Here is a 16,094-nt window from a genome sequence, read left to right on the forward strand (position 1 = left end):
TGAATCAATAGTCAAATAGTGGATCTTATTCTGATTGCCCCAGCTAAAAACCTTGCAACCTTTGCTGTCACCTGCTCATCTTGATCTGCCAAGAGAAAGGACACTGTGGCAGTGGCTGGGCGACCCGGAATGGACAATAAAAGAGGGGTGATCTCATTCCTCAAGTCTTTATAAAGAGTGCAAGAAAAACAAAACCTTAACAAACAGTGGGGGGCGGGAATTATAATTTATCTTGGAGACCACTGTAAGCAGATGAAAGCATGAGCAGGACTGCAATAACTCTTGTAACGTAGCAAATACAATCGTGTCTCTGCTCCCGAACGCCTTCGGTGTTGAACGTTCTGGCTCCCGAACGATCGAAAACTGGAAGTGAGTGTTCCGGTTTTTGAACATTTTTTTGGAAGCTGAACATCCGACGGGGCTTCCGCTATTGTTTCCGGTATGCAATTGGAAACCGATCGGAAGCTGCGCCTTGGTTTCCAAATGTTTCGGAAGTCACATGGACTTCTGGAACGGATTCCGTTGGACTTCCAAGGTACAACTGTAGTATGGAGACGATGGAGTGTTACAAAATAGGGACTATTGAATAATACGCAGTTGAAAGGGTTGACAATAGGACCCATGGAAGGGAAGATGGGAAGTCCAGAGATCAGAGGGATCTTTAAATATGAATGTGTATGATTGTATTGCCATATTCTTATAATTGTAAAATCAAATAATTTTTTTAAAAAGCAAAACCCCAAGGGCACCGTGGATGTTCCTGGTGGCAATAACTCTTATCTTTCTTCCTCCAGTATGGTTCAGAAGTGGAGGAGCTGCAGCAGCATCTTGCTGCTGCCAAGGAGGTTCAGCAGCAGCTACGAACAGAGGTTTGTATCCTTGGAGACGGGGCGGCGGCAGGGGTGGTTGTGGTGGGTGATGGCCGGTTGCATCTGTCCAGTACAGAGAGGAACCTGAACAACAACAAGCAACACGTCAGCTAATAATATACTGGCAACATTTTTATAACGCTATGCTGTTTCAATATCCATAAACAGAAGACATATAGTATGTGCCTGGAGTCACAAACTAACAGCAATCAAATAAATGTTCCATGAACAGGAATGGTAGGATGGTTAAGTCACTGTCAAAGATCACGGAAACAGAAGCAGAATGCCTCTCCCACAGGCAGTATCCTACAGACGTGAGGTGGTGGGTGCTCCAAACGTCGCAATAGGGTGCTGCGAGCACAGCAGCAGACAGTACAGGATAACAAACTGTTTCAGTGATAAATCTTCATCAGCAAATTAATACAGTGGATGCTCAGGTTGCGAATGTGATCCGTGTGGGATGCACGTTCGCAACCTGCAGCGCCATGTCTGCACACGCGCAATTAGGCGCTTCTGCGCATGCGCAAGTGCTGAAACCCGGAAGGAACCCGTTCCAGTACTTCCGGGTTCAGTGCGGTGCGCAACCTGAAAACGCACAGCCGGGAGCGTCTGTAACCCTGAGGTATGACTGTAGTCCCCAAACGTACATCAAATGGCCAAGGATCAGCTATCACTAAAAAGTATAGTAAGCTGATGTGTTGCTTGTTGTTATTCTGAGTGTCCTGTTTTGCAACACGGGGGATTTTCTTTGCTGTACAGTACAGGGAGGAAGGCAGAGATAGAATTGTAGAGTTGGGAGAGACCACAAGGGTCATCTAGTCCAGCCCCCTGCAATGCAGGAATCTTTTTGCTCAACGTGGGGCTCGAAACCGTGACCCTGAGATTAAGAGTCTGACACTCCACCAGCTGAGCCACTGCTCAGCTTCTGTTGGAGGAAATGCACTTCTGAACACCAGTCGCAGGCAGTCACAGGTGGGGCAAACCACCATTGCACTCATGCACAGCGTACCATCTTCCCCTAAGTATCTGGCCAACTGTTGTGAGAATGGGATGTTGTTGGACTAGCTTGGCCTTTGGCCTGGTCCAACAGGGCCCTGTATCCGTTTTGTGCCAGCCTGCTTTGGCTCTCCCCACTCACATACGTTTCCCAGGGGTTCTCCGACGGAAGGGCATGACTGTTGAACAAGTTTTAATGCCAATAAATACCTATTGTAATGAAAAAAGGGGGGTAAAAAGGTCAGGAGGTCATCACTGTTGACTGATATCACAGCAAGTTCAATCTCATGTTTTAATTAAACCTGAACATGTAACTGGTGTATTAATAATAATAATAATAATAAATTTATTATTTGTACCTCGCCCATCTGGCTGGGTTTCCCCAGCCACTCTGGGCGGCTTCCAACAAAGATTAAAAATACATTGAAATGTCACACATTAAAAACTTCCCTAAACAGGGCTGCCTTCAGATGTCTTCTAAAAGTTTATTTCTTTGACATCTGATGGGAGTGCGTTCCACAGGACAGGCGCCACTACCAAGAAGGCCCTCTGCCTGGTTCCTGTAAACTCGCAGGGAGGGAACCGCCAGAAGGCCCTCGGCACTGGACCTCAGTGTCCAGGTTGAATGATGGGGGTGGAGACACTCCTTCAGGTATACTGGGCCAGAGTTGCAGCAGAGTTATGCACTGCAAATCAATTCTAGAGTAAAACAAGCTGTGCAGGGAGCCCCTAGTTTCTCTTCCCATTGTGGCTTGGCCTGATTAAGATGGGATGCCTCTCCTCTTGCACTTTCAGCTCCGAGACCTGCAGGAGAAATACATGGAGTGTGGGGCAATGTTGCACGAAGCCCAGGAGGAGATGAAAAACCTCCGGAACCGCAGCCTCCCCAACAGCACCATCCAGCGTCACAGCTCCCCTACTTTTTTGCCCCTGGTGAGTACAGCGCATCTTGGGGTGGGGGCTGCGTAAAGGAGGAGGAGATACCGGGGAAACAGAATTGGTTTGTAAAAGAGAGTACTCTTGATAGGAGGCAGAGCAGTGGGGATGGCAGAAGGTGGTTATTTTAGGAAGAGGCGAAGAGCATGTCTCCTTATTGGGAAGAGCAGCCAGGTTGCTTCCCTCACATTGCAACAGATGCATTTCAAGCTCCTAGTCCTCAGTGAGGGAGGAGTGGAAAGTGGGCTAAAGAAGGGCAAGCCTCGGGATTTCATTTTTTAAAAAATATTTTATTTTTTACTAACCACCAAAACACAAACAGTGAAACCCCCCAGGCGGCTGATACTTTGGGTATATATATTCAATAATATACATATTCAATAATATTCAATAATAACATATTCAAATCAACAACATGTACACTTCTATATACAGTGGTAACTCAGGTTACATACACTTCAGGTTACACACCCTGCTAACCCAGAAACAGTGCTTCAGGTTAAGAACTTTGCTTCAGGATAAGAACAGAAATTGTGCTCCAACGGCGCGGCAGCAGCAGGAGGCCCCATTAGCTAAAGTGGTGCCTCAGGTTAAGAACAATTTCAGGTTAAGAACGGACCTCCGGAACGAATTAAGTACTTAACTAGAGGTACCACTGTACCTCAACACTCCTCCCTCCACAAGGTTTATTTAACTTTTAACATTTTAATTGCCCGCCTCGGGATTTCATTTGAGTCAGGACTGAATTAATGGGGATTTGGTTTTTTCTTCAATGGGTTCTGTTCCATGAACCATACTAACAGTGTCTCTGAGCATGCACAGTCTGACCACTAAGCAGCTCCAGCATGTTTTCCTCGCTCCCCCATTCCCCAGTTTGACATTCCTGTCTGGTTTGAACACAGGCACAGAAGCCACGCCCCCCCCATGGTTATGGGTGAGGGTTTTACCCAGCCAAGTCTGCCCTGGTCTCTGTTCCCACCTCCTGGGGAAACACAAATGGAATGGAAGAAAAAGAAAATGATTCTGGGAATTCCCTGGGCATCTTTTACTAGTGAAAGACCACCTGCCCACTGTGACTTTTTGAATTGCAGGATTCCCTGGCTGCAGAGATCAAGGGCACGATGAGAAAGAGCGTGGACAGCTCTGGTTCCTCGGAGTGCAAGTAAGTGGGAAGGGCACAAGATACCTGGTGTGTGTGTGTGTTCGTGTGTGCAAGATAGACCCATAAAAATGAGTGGCGAGAGCAAGAAGCTGTCAGAGGATGGCGTCGTGAATGCAGCACAATCCCTGAGGCCAAACGGGGAGAAGGAGGAGCCTTTGGATCAGGAGGTGAAATTCAGAATGATGGCCGGGGGGGAGTGGCCCATGTTTTGTTAGCCCCGAAAATGGAGAACGAGTGAGGTCCCAACTAAAGAAGAATGACAACTTAAGCTGACAGAATATGCGCAGCTTGCAGACTTAAAATATAGAATAAGAGAACAAGAAGAACATACGTTTAGAGCAGATTGGAAAACGTTGATTGAATATATGGGGGAAATTGTATACACCTGAAAACGTTGGCAGCGTTAAGATAATAAATTCAACAGTGTAAGTAAGTTATGATGGATGCAATAATGGAATGCTGAATGGTATAGTTTCTGTAAAATATGCAGGGATTTATGATACGTAAAACGAACCACGGAAAGAGAAGAAAGAAGGGAAGTCATTGATATTTTAAGGATGTAAAAATGAGTACTTTAAATTGTAAAACAGAAAATTTAATTAAAAAATTATATACGGAATGATGGCAGGGGAGAACCTGTGTAGCTCCAGCTGTCCTTGGACTCCATTTCCCCTCAGCCCCCGTCACCAGTCCCTGGTTTAAAAACTGGGATTGGGGGCAGAGCTAGGGTTAGAAAAAGTAACTCTTGGGGACCAGAGGAGGAGGAACTAGTGCAAAATTTAGGGTGCTGTAGATGGTTCCCCCGCACAGGGCACTGAGCTGAGGGGGCACAAAATAACAACAACAACAACATCAGGATTTCCCAAGCTTGGGTCCCCAGCTCCTTTTGGACTACAACTCCCATCATCCCTAGCTAGCAGGACCAGTGGTCAGGGATGATGGGAGTTGTAGTCCAATGGGAAATCCTGGCCTATATTATTACCATGAGAAGATCCATTTAAGAAAGCAACTGGACCAAAAGGAATTACTGTGACAAGTTAAGAAATATGGGAGGGGGAGGCATGCTAATTTTGTCCTTGCTCAGGGCGCCATATTACCAGAGTCCTGCCCTGCCATGACCTCCCTTTGTTTCCCACTACTGACCCCGTCTCCGCCTTGTGTGTTGATCTCAGGGGTGTCCGTCGGGTCTTTGAGACGGTGAAGGCTGTGAACCAGGTGGCGAAAGCCAGATCGCGGGCAGAATCTCCCCTGAGCCTCCCTGTGTACTCTCCCAAATTTTCCTCGCTGGGTTGCAGCCGCCTGAGCACCCCGCGCACCAGCTTCTACGGTTCAGACAGCCCCATTGCTGGAGGCCTGGAGGGGCAGGACGGCCATGCTTCTGAAGGGCCGGACGAAGCACGGTGAGTCCTGCCGAGACACGGTATAGGCACCTTGCCACAACCTATTTTCACGTGGTTGTTTCCTCGGGGCGGAGACCTGTCTCCTGTACAACGCCACAGGCCTTGGTGGCAGCGGTGATCAGCGTGGCTAATTCCACCCCGTTCTTTGGTTTCATTTAGCCGGCGCGAGGCTGGCACACTGGGCACGCCCGGCCGGCATGACTTGGAAGCTGCTGTCCGGTGCTTGTCGGCCCGCCAGGAGAGTCACAGCACCGAGCGCTCATTCTTCGAGATGGAGAGGGAAAGCAAGCTGAGGCGGCTGGCGAGGGACGCCGAGGACTCCAGCGGGTTCCTCACGCCCAACGAAAGCATCACGTCCACCGGAACCAACTATTCGGGCAGCTCTGGCGGTTCCGGGTTCTCTCTGGGCTCTTTCTCTTGCTTCCCCGACAAGCTTCAAATCATCAAGCCTCTGGAAGGTCAGTGGGAGACAGCAGTCAAGATCTGGGGTGGGGGGGGGGGTGCTCCATTGGAGGGAGTGGGTGATCCGTGGGCACACTTTGGGCCATATTTTGCTGAATTTATTCCGATGCGTCCGTCTGTTGAATTAGCTTGTAAGTGCATAGGGACTGGAAGCATGTGATGGTTTTTAAAAAGTCATTTGGCAGCATTCATTTATTTTTTGCACTTTACATACCACTTAGGGTTTAAACAGATCTCTAAGCAGTTTTCAACATAAGCTGAAACATCTTAAATCGAGGGTGGCCAAACTTGGCCCTCCAGCTGTTTCTGGACTACAGCTCCCATCATCCTTAGCTAACAGGACCAGTGGTCAAGGATGATGGGAAACGCGGGGGGGGGGGAGTGAAATCTAGTTAAAGAATCCCCATCTGGTGCGCTGAGGGGCTGAGGCAGTTCCCCCCCCCCCCATGATTTTTTTTAAAGGGGCTGAACCCCTCAATATTCAGGGGGTGTTTGGCTCGGCCCCCTGGCTCCTTGCGACATCGTGCAACATTGGGTGCTTGATGCCATTCCATTGCACAGTTTCACACATGAGCCCCCTCAATCCTATTAAGAAGGTGGCGCCTCTGACCCCCTTGATCCCTTGCCCTGGAAAAGGGGGAAAGTGAAAACGGGGATTGCAAGGAAGAAGTGCCTGTCCATTGCTCTGGGATCTGCGTGAGGAAAATCCCCGTTTATGTAGCTTCTGAGTGCAAGAGTATTTCCAGTTTTAATGGGATGGATTGGAGCTTGGAGGAAATCTGTACCCTCAGCATCAAAAGTACAACTGGCAATTAGTCAAGCCTATGTTTCTGGCTATGTTTCTGAGATCCAGCGCCGAGGGCCTTCTGGTGGTTCCCTCATTGAGAGAAGTGAGGTTACAGGGAATCAGGCAGAGGGCCTTCTCGGTAGTGGCGCCCGCCCTGTGGAATGCCCTCCCTTCAGATGTGAAGGAAATAAGCATCTATCTTCTCTTTAAAAGACATCTGAAGGCAGCCCTGTTTAGGGAAGTTTTTAATATTTAATGCTATATTGTTTTTAATACTTAATTGGGAGCTGCCCAGAGTGGCTGGGGAAACTCAGCCAGATGGGCGGGGTATAAATAATAAATTATTATTATTATTACCGTATTTTTCGTCCCATAGGACGCTCCGTCCCATAGGACGCACCTACTTTTGGGGGGGGGGAAATAAAGGGGAAAAAATTCCCCTTTATTTCCCGCCCCCAAACCAGGTCGGGGAACAGTGGGATGGCGGTGCTGCGCCTCCCCGCTGTCCCCCGAGCTTGTGGGGCTGGCCGATGTCTGCCTGGTGCGAGGGGCGCTCTGCTTCAGGGCGCCCCGTGCGTCGGGCGGCAGGCTACTGTCCGCAGCATGGGTAGCCCTGCGGGAACTCCCGCAGGGCTCCCCACGCTGCGGATGTCTGCCCGGCGCCAGGGGCGCTCTGCTTCAGGGCGCCCCATGCACCCCCCGGTGTGCAAGGCTTGCCGACACTTGTGCGGAGCATGGGGTGTCCTCCGGAGGGCGCCCCATGCTCCGCACTGCTGGCTGCCGCACGCAAGCCCTGCGCACCCGGGGAACTCCCCCCGGGCGTGGAAGGCTTGCGGATAGCTTCCTGGAGCCTGGAGAGTGAGAGGAGTTGGTGCGCACCGACGCCTCTCGCTCTCCAGGCTTCAGTGAAAGCCTGCATTCGCCCCATAGGACGCACACACATTTCCCCTTCGTTTTTGGAGGGGAAAAAGTGCGTCCTATAGGGCGAAAAATACGGTATTCTCTGGCTCTAAAGATGTGGGGTGCAAAACAAAACTCCAAGGAGCTGGACCAGTCTTGTTGCAAGGTGTTTGATAATCTTGCTTCTGTCCAGCTTTGCTAACCTTGGCCAGCTGACTTTAAACGCAAGTTACTTGGCATAGCTTGCATTCCTGCCTACGCCCCTTTCCCTCCCGGTCTCTCTTTAGGCTCCATGACCCTCCACCACTGGCAGCAGCTAGCCCGGCCTCACCTGGCAGGGATCCTGGACCCTCGGCCAGGTGTGCTCACCAAAGATTTCCGGCAGCTTGACACAGACCTGGAGGAGGTCTACAACCTGAATGACCTGGAAGAAGACGATGTGGATGCAGGCTCCTTCCCGGCCCTTGCTACCTCGACACCTGCCAAGGCCAAGGAAAGGCCTAGTGGTGAGTCCGTTGGTTCATTTCTAAACGTTGTGTGCCAGTAGGAAAGCTTGGGGAGTGTCCCAGACAAGTTTCTGTCATAAGGCATCCCCGTGGTGTGATAACCACAATCTGAGCATATGCGCCACATCCAAGGGGCTGAGGCACTTTTGGCCCCCGCAAGGTCCTTTTTTTGTTCAGAGGGCCTTTGGCTCCACCTCCCAGCTCCTTGCAATGTCAGGATGTTGCATCAGGCCCCCTCAATCATCTTGAGAAGTTGACGCCTCTGCCCCCAAGTCACACTACTTTTGCAGTCCACTGGCAGCCATTTTGTGAACCAACTGTTGAGGTGCTCTGTAGCAAATTGGCAGCTGTTGTGTGTGTTTGTGTCTTGAACGGCTAGGGGCTCGCAGGCTGGGGGGCTGCTGTTCTAGTGACCCCCAGTTCTGCCAGACAGTCCCATCTCCCCTGTCCACTTGGGAGCAGGGATACTACAAACAAAACACCCATATATATATTTTCTGTGAGGTATACCTAGGTGGTGGTTTGGCAATCTCATTTAACTCTTCATGACTCCCTCAGTTTTTTTAAAAAACACGTATGAAGAATAAGTTCCACCACCTCAGGTTTGTGTGTTTTAACATGATTCCTGAGGCTTCAAAGCTGATGGTTTGACATCTCCTTAACTACCGACCACTCGTAAGCCATATATTTATAACTCCTGCAGTTGCCCTTTCTAATTTGAACATGGGAGCAAAATAGTATTTAGGGGCACAGATGATGGGGGGAGGGAAGAGGAAAATTCAGGAAGGTTGGGGAAAATACCCTGCTTATGTTGTCAAAAAACCCAGCGTACTGGCAATTTCCTTTCATTTTTTTTAATACTTCACAATAACTAGCATAAACATGGGGCAAACAGCCATTGCTAAGACCTGACCTCTGCAAAAGCACCTAGACCTTTGGGTTTGTATTCAGCTTACGTCCCACTCCATTAAAATGGAGATATGAGGACCATTTATTTGAGGGGGGTCTGTCCTGAGTAAAACTTAATTTGAATACAGCCCACACAGTCCACAAGTTGATGGTGAGGGAATGTCCTTTCCCACAGGAAAAGCATTTCCTGAAAATGACCTTGAACATGAAGGGGTTGGGGGCAGAGGGAGATGGCTTCATTCCTGTCGGTATTTACGAAAAACATCTTCCTCCATACCTCCCCCTTAGATAACCTGGCATTTGTCTCTGTCTGTCTCCCCGCCCCACCAACACCACCCTGCCCCACTCATTAACCCTCCGTTTTCCTGTCCGTTTCAGTATTTCACTCCGTTAACAATCTGCCCCAGACCCCGCCTACTTTCACCATCACCACCTGTTGCTTCTCGCACCCTAGCAACGAGGTTACCATGGTGACACCCAGGTAAGCATCCTCTGTGGTCCTCCCTACTGCCAGCTTTCCATCATCCTTTTGCTTCTGCTCCTCCATCATCGCCGTAAGGAGGATTTCCCTGTGTGTGTGTGTGTCTTGTCTGCCATTTTTAATCTGCAATCTCCATCCCCACCATTTTGGATCCTAGGCACTGCTGACCCCGGTATGGGCATCTCCTGCAACCCTTGGCGTATTGATGGGGTGGGCTCCGAAGTAAGAAATCTCTTCCCTGCCTCTTTTCTCTCTATCCTACCTGGGGAGAGCTGGGCATGGAAACCTCCCTCACCTGTTCACTCTCCTTCTTGAGCAATGCTGGCTTGAGGACAAGGGATCTCAAGGCCCATCTGCTGATGCCTGCAGAGGAGCACCAAGGCCTTTATCTAGGAAAACACAGGCACCCAAAAGTGGTCATGTGGCTCATTCTCAGGAAATAGAGGTGCTGTGGCTCAAACAAGTTCACCTGCGAGACCTTGAGGGTCCTGCCCTTTAATATAAGGCACTGGGGTGTTCATGTTCAGAAGGAAAGGCATTCTGTACGTGGTCAGAGGCACACTTGCTCCACATTTCCTGGAGCCCAAGCTGTGGCATCTTAAGAGCAGCTGGGGTTTGAAACCTTTTCGTTGTTGTGTTTCTGATCCATGTTAAGCCATAACCCAGAGGAGTCCTTGAACATCACGATGGCTTAAGAAGTCGGAGTGGGACCCTCCCAGATGATGTGGAGCCTTGCCTTGAACCAATGTCAAGTCTTGATGTGTCTGATAAAAATATTTCCACAGGACTCTTGGGTCAATTGGCAGCTGCTGCAGCAGCCTTCCCCCTCCGCTTGTCTCTCAGCCAGCCGTCTTGTATTTATGAAGGAGAATGGGAAGTTTCCTGCCCAGGGTTCTGAGGAATCAGAGGTTGAATGAGCTGGCCCTCCCCACCCGAAGGGAATCCAAGCCTTCTTATGTGCTCTTTTAACGATAAGATAACACTTGCAGCAGGATCCATTCCCTGTCCCGAGAATTCAGGGTGGCTAACGGCAATAATTTTGAGCAATACGAGAATAACAGAAAGAAAGAAAAGTGGCAGCCTTATAAACGCCACCTTCAAATACACTCTATTCATATACTAGTTATAGAATCAGAGAGTTGGAAGAGGACCCCCAAAGGTCATCTAGTCTAACCCCCTGAAATGCAGGAATCACATTGACCTGTATAACTGGAGAACCTTGTAAGTGACAGCATTAAGGTTTTTTTTAAATAATATTAAAGCCCACGTATCATAATATACAGTTCCCTTTTTAAAAAACAAGCTGTACAAAATTAAAAGCCTTTTTTAAAGCACCTGTTTAAGAAAATCTCCAGCTTTTTAAAAACTATTATTATTATTATTATTATTATTATTATTATTACTATTATTATTATTTTATTTTATTATTTATATGCCTCCCATCTGACTGGGTTGTCCCAGCCGCTCTGGGCGGCTCCCAACAAAATACTAAGAGCGCGATTAAAAACATTGACCATTAAAAACTTCCCTGTACAGGGCTGCCTTCAGACAACTTATAAAAGTCATATAGTTCTGCATCTGTTCAATATCTGGTGGGAGGGGCAGTCCACAGGGTGGGGCAGCCCTACTGACTTGTGAATCGACTTCCCAGCCCAAAACCATATGCTACAGGCCGTTGATGACTTATTACCCTTTCTTTCAAGGGTAGTATCCATGCTTCTTCCTCCTCCCCATTTTATCCTTGCAACAGCCCCGTGAGGGTAGGAGAGGCTGAGAGGCAGTGATTGACGCAAGGCCTCCCAGCAAGTTTGGTATAGAACCCCCGTTCTCCCAGCCCATCACTCCAACCACTGCACCGCACTGCCTTGCTTTGAAGAACATGAAAAGAAGAGGATTTGACGGTGGGGACAGGCAGCTACATTCAGCCACTGGGCGCAGCCACATCTATTAACCCACTAACCTTTCTCTCTAGCCTTAGCACTAACCCATCTGCTTTGCACAGGTTAAAGGGGCACTAATATTGCGGGGGTCAGACTCCATCTCCTTGACTGCACAGAGGAGTATGGAGAAGGGGGTAGGAAGAGGAACAGACAACTGACTAACTAGCGTGTCTGATTTATAACATGAACTTCTGATAGCGAGAGCAATGAATGGCAGCGTTTGTGAGCAAAGAAGTTATGGCTCAGTGTGTCTCTGTCCTTGTGCCGTTTTCAACCAGCAGGAAGCAGTGTCGCTACCTGTGCCTGCCCTTTTCTCCAGTCCCTTAAAAACAGATTCACACAGCCTGTTAGCATCTGCAGATGTGCCGCAGGGCCAGCTCAAGGGCAGCTGCCAGCATCCTGGTGCCTCCCAATGTCATTGTGACTACAACTCCCATCATCCCTGGCCACTGGTCGTGCTGATGGGAGCTGGAGCCCAAAAGGGTCCAGGATGGGGAAGGCTGACAATGGCAGTGCCCGGGCGAGAAAAATCCAGCCGGCACATTGCCCGCCCCACCCCCACCCCGCTTTGTCTCAGTAATGAGCAATGGGTCACAGTCCATCAGGGTAGGAAGAAAGTGCAGCCCCACATGTGTCTTTATTGGCACTTCTGGGTTGTTTTGTCATGCTGATGACCAGAATGAGGCCTATGGGGCTTTCCCCACAGAGATTACAAGGAGAGATGCCACTCTGCACCCAATAGAGGAACGTGGCCCATAGTGGCTTTCCATTTTAACCCTGGCAATTCCAAGCTATGTGGCATCTGCACCTCCCTCTCTGTGCCCTGAAGACGATCGGTGCAAATCCCTACTTCCTGCTGGATTGGGTCCCAATAGATAGATCAAATCCCTCTGGTTCTCAACCTGCCCAGGCTTAATGGCAACCCCAAAGCCACAGCCCAAGGCAGTCACATCATGGAGTACGGTTCTGTGCCTTCAGTCCCCTTGCAGGATGGAACAGGAATAAATTCAGGAGTCAACTCAAAAGGATTTGCACCACAAACAGCTTGTGATTTTTAGCGAGAGGGTGGCAGGCAGAGAATGCTGCATTCAGATGGAAGTGGCTCCTCTGTTCATTTGATTTAGTTCTGATCTCTTTGTGCTCTGAATGGCAGCAAACTTGGGGGAAGCTGCCTGTTCTCTGTACATGTTCTCTTAGTTCAGTCTCTTGGGTTGCCAACTTCCCACATATAGTAGGAGGTTCAGCATTTTCATGGCTCTGCTTGGGGATTTTCTAGTGAGCTGTAATGTCAGCCTGAGCCAACCTGCTTAGCCACCGATTCTGCACATTAAAGAATGCACCTACCGCTGCAGAAGGAAGCTGAACTTGTTCCTGAGTATCCTATGCGTGCCTTTAGTGACTGCAGCTACTCCTGCCTCCAGTCCATGGAACTGAATTTCTCTCCTCTTTTTTTTGTGTCTTTGTGTCCACCCTTTCCTTCTCCAGTCTTTATAATACAGTTGTGCCCTCTTGTGGGTCCGGCACGGGGCTGAGCCCCACTCACCCACCCCAGCTCCCCCTGCAGGAAGAGCCCAGCTGTGAAGAGCAGCAGCAGGAGGACCCCCCTCTTGGACTAGTGACTCTGCTGACGGAGCAAGGCATTTCTGCACAGAGAGGGGCAGCCTCAGCCTTGGCCCACTTCCCCAGAGGCTCAGGCACCCTGTATTGGCTGTCTCCTCCTTTGGGCTCCCTGTGGCGCTGCCGCTTGGGTGGCCTGGGGGACTGGGCTTTGGGATCACCTCGGTTGCGGCAGAGGGAGGAGGCGGAGGACAAGCCCAGCATCTTCAGCTTGAACCTGGTGGAGAAGCTGCAGCAGCTGGGGCTGGACAAGGTGGTGAGAAGAGGGGAGGTCTCATACGCAGCTTCCCACCTGCAGGGGCTTCATCGGAGGAAGAGGTGTCTGTCGTGAGGACTCTGCAATTTTGTGCTGCCCTCCGCTAGTGGGGCGTCTGTGAGACGGGGCTTCATGCGGACTGCCTCCTGGACAAAGCCCAACTGTGATCCTGAAGTTTGGGGTGTGGTTGTGGGGAGGGACCCTTGGCAGCAAACAGGGGGTCTGCTAACCACAGTGCCCTGTTGCCATTCTGTCCTCCGCTTCCTGTGGATCAGGAAAGTTGGGGAATAATTGTTTCGATGTCTACCCTTGCTGAGAAAGCTTTTCACAGCTTCCTTCTGCCTCCATCCTAGGAACCTGGGTGTTGTGGTTCTGTGGGCCCTTTTTTCTGTGGGGCCCTTTTGCAAAACTGCAATCCTCAATGTACTTTCGCTATGAAGGCTATGGGGCATGGGTAAGAGGAATGAGCCCTGTGAAAAGAGCTGACCCAAAGTCCAAAAAGCACACAGCTCCAAGCTCATCTTCACGGACCATGACTCTCCCTGCTTCCTGCACTATAGTCACTGCCTTCACTGCTAATTCCCTTAAGAAATGCACACCTTCTCTGTCTCTCTCTCTGTGTGTGGTATGTAAAGGCAAGTAGTGGTATAGGCAGGACTTGTGGGAGTAATAGGTTGGGCTTTTGTCCTTTACCTCTCCTGCCAACTTCAATTTTCTTAGCCTCGGGCAAACGCAATAGTTGGGTCTATTTCTCATCTGGATCCGGTGAGATTTTCTCCATTAAAAAACACCATCTCAGATCATTGAGGAAAAGGGACAAAGAAAGCTGACCAGGATCCTGTTGTCCCCCCCCCATGACACTCCCCTGTGGGACCCATTTAGTGCCCCTTCCTTTGCCAACACTTAGCCACCCAGAGCTGGCTTTGTTTACCCCACACCCTGAGCTCCCCTTTTGGGGAGGCAAAGCTCTCCTCTCTTTCTTGTGTTGCTGAGAATTCTGCTGCACTTTACTCTCCCCCTCCTCCTCCTCTCTCCACTGAAGTTTTTAATACTGCATTGCCCCTGCGGCCACGGAATCTGCCTCGGGTCTGTTTCATCCTTGCTGGAGCAGGGCAGCTCTGTTTGTCTTCCTCCAAAGCGTCTTCTAACAACAGTTATGGTAATTCTCAGACTTGGGCAGCTGAATGGCTGGTTTCCACAGATTGCTCTGTTGTGGGTCTCCCCCCCTTCAGTGGACGTTCGTATTTTCCCATTTATAAATGTTAACTTAAAAGTCCCACACCCATTCCTTGCACGCTTCTGTATGTGTGCTGCACACCACTTTGCATAGCCAGCCCCTCATTTTGACACATGCGTATTCCTGTTACGTTCCTGTGTCTCCTTTCGGTGAAATAAACATGGTGTTGCTGTTGCTCCTGAGCTCTGTCTCTTGTGTTTGGCCGGTGTACAGTAGCTCTGCTGTTGCCTCTCTCTTTCCTTCTCGCCCACCTCTTCACGACAGCCTGGGCTTGGTTTTCGTAACCAGCTGACTCGCACGGCAAAGCTTCTTTAAAGACCTAAACCGCTACAGGCAATAGGGGTGAGTAACAGGGTAGTCATCAAGGGAGCAGGGAATGAATGAAACTACAGCAACGTTTCCTGATGCTGAATGAAATTGAGGGGCACCAATGCGACAAATGAAGGTGGCACCATGCAAACACTGCGGGGAACGATTCTGCTTCTGCTTCACGTACCGTGGTGGTCAAATGGAAAGTAAGGTTATATCTAACTTGTGGCTGTTGGATCAATCCATCAACCTCTGATGGATGAGAAGGATTGGGTCCGGCATGACTTTGCTGTGCATGTGTGCCAGTATCCATACTTGGCAGAGTCACATCTCAACACAGCTCCTTCCTTGGAAGCACCTTGGAAGGGGTTGAAGTCACACACAGTAGGCAATAAACACTCATGGATGCCATAAAGTTTCAGTCAAGTGTAGAGGTTTACTTGACAAGCATAAAAGCATATTGGTCGTAAATATATACAGACATTCCCCACTGGTCATGGTCAAGGCATGCTTAGAGTCCAACAAGAGTACAAGGCACACTGCTTCTCTCACCGCAAGGCACAAGCAAGAGATTCACAACAAGTTGCACAGAACCATTGTCATCAGTACTTCCTGTCACACTGCGCATGTCCAAAGGACAGTTCCCACAGAAAACGTCCTTGCATAGACAAAACAACCTCAGCCTTCTGCTGCTTCTTGAAACTTCTTCTCTGCCCTTCTGTGTTTCTGGAACAAATGGTTCTCACACACAGAATATCCAACAGTGGCTGTATGTTTCTATGCAGCCCCCGCCACTTGCTTCAGCCAGTAGGTTTCGTTGACTTTCAGCAGGTTTTGTGCTGCCTCTTCGCTTCCTCGTTTCATAACTATTTGGAGCAAGGGTGGGAACCCAGGGCTGCTTCAGGCATCGGACTCCCTGTCGTACATCCATCAGCTCCAGCCAGCCTGACCAGTGTTCAGGGGTGATGGGGGATGTAGTCCAGCAACAACTGGAGGACCACAGGTCCCCGATTGGTGGGGATAGCCTTAAAATGTTGCATTAGGCTACCATCTCAGAACCAGTATCCTCATGGGGGAGCAAACCAAGTCATGTAGGTTTTTTGCAGTCTGTTTGTGCATCATACAGAAACAGGACTGGGCTGTGGTCTCATACATGCACACCAACTGGTGGATAAATCCTGCAGCTTTAGTCCATTTCTGCTAGAGCAGTGTTTCTCAACCTTGGGTCTCTTGCTGTTGTTGGACTACAGCTCCCACCATCCCTTAGGTAGCAGGACCAAGTGGTCAGGGATGATGGGAACTGTAGTCCAAAGACAGCTTTGGGAAA

General features: G+C 49.6%; 1 protein-coding gene across 4 annotated transcripts in view; it reads left to right on the forward strand.

Annotated features, from left to right (window-relative positions):
• LOC309355094 (trafficking kinesin-binding protein 1-like) overlaps positions 1-14,640 on the forward strand; it is a 33,483-nt gene extending 18,843 nt beyond the window's left edge. Inside the window, exons 8-16 of one of the 4 annotated variants that reach the window (XR_014162411.1) lie at positions 795-869; positions 2,661-2,798; positions 3,893-3,963; positions 5,136-5,363; positions 5,523-5,821; positions 7,800-8,018; positions 9,306-9,408; positions 9,566-9,630; positions 12,834-12,906. Coding sequence is in view for 1 of the 4 variants with exons in the window: in XM_081885599.1 (XP_081741725.1) it covers positions 795-869; positions 2,661-2,798; positions 3,893-3,963; positions 5,136-5,363; positions 5,523-5,821; positions 7,800-8,018; positions 9,306-9,408; positions 12,834-13,296 (1,596 nt within the window). In the remaining 3 variants the exon portion in view is untranslated. Of the gene's footprint in view, positions 1-794; positions 870-2,660; positions 2,799-3,892; positions 3,964-5,135; positions 5,364-5,522; positions 5,822-7,799; positions 8,019-9,305; positions 9,631-11,158; positions 11,310-12,833 lie in introns of all 4 variants that reach the window. The other 3 variants (XR_014162413.1, XR_014162412.1, XM_081885599.1) reach the window with 3 other exon arrangements.
• Positions 14,641-16,094: the final 1,454 nt, after the last annotated feature.

The sequence above is a fragment of the Podarcis melisellensis genome, assembly GCF_964234715.1.
Source record: "Podarcis melisellensis genome assembly, chromosome: 13".
Lineage (NCBI taxonomy): Eukaryota > Metazoa > Chordata > Lepidosauria > Squamata > Lacertidae > Podarcis > Podarcis melisellensis.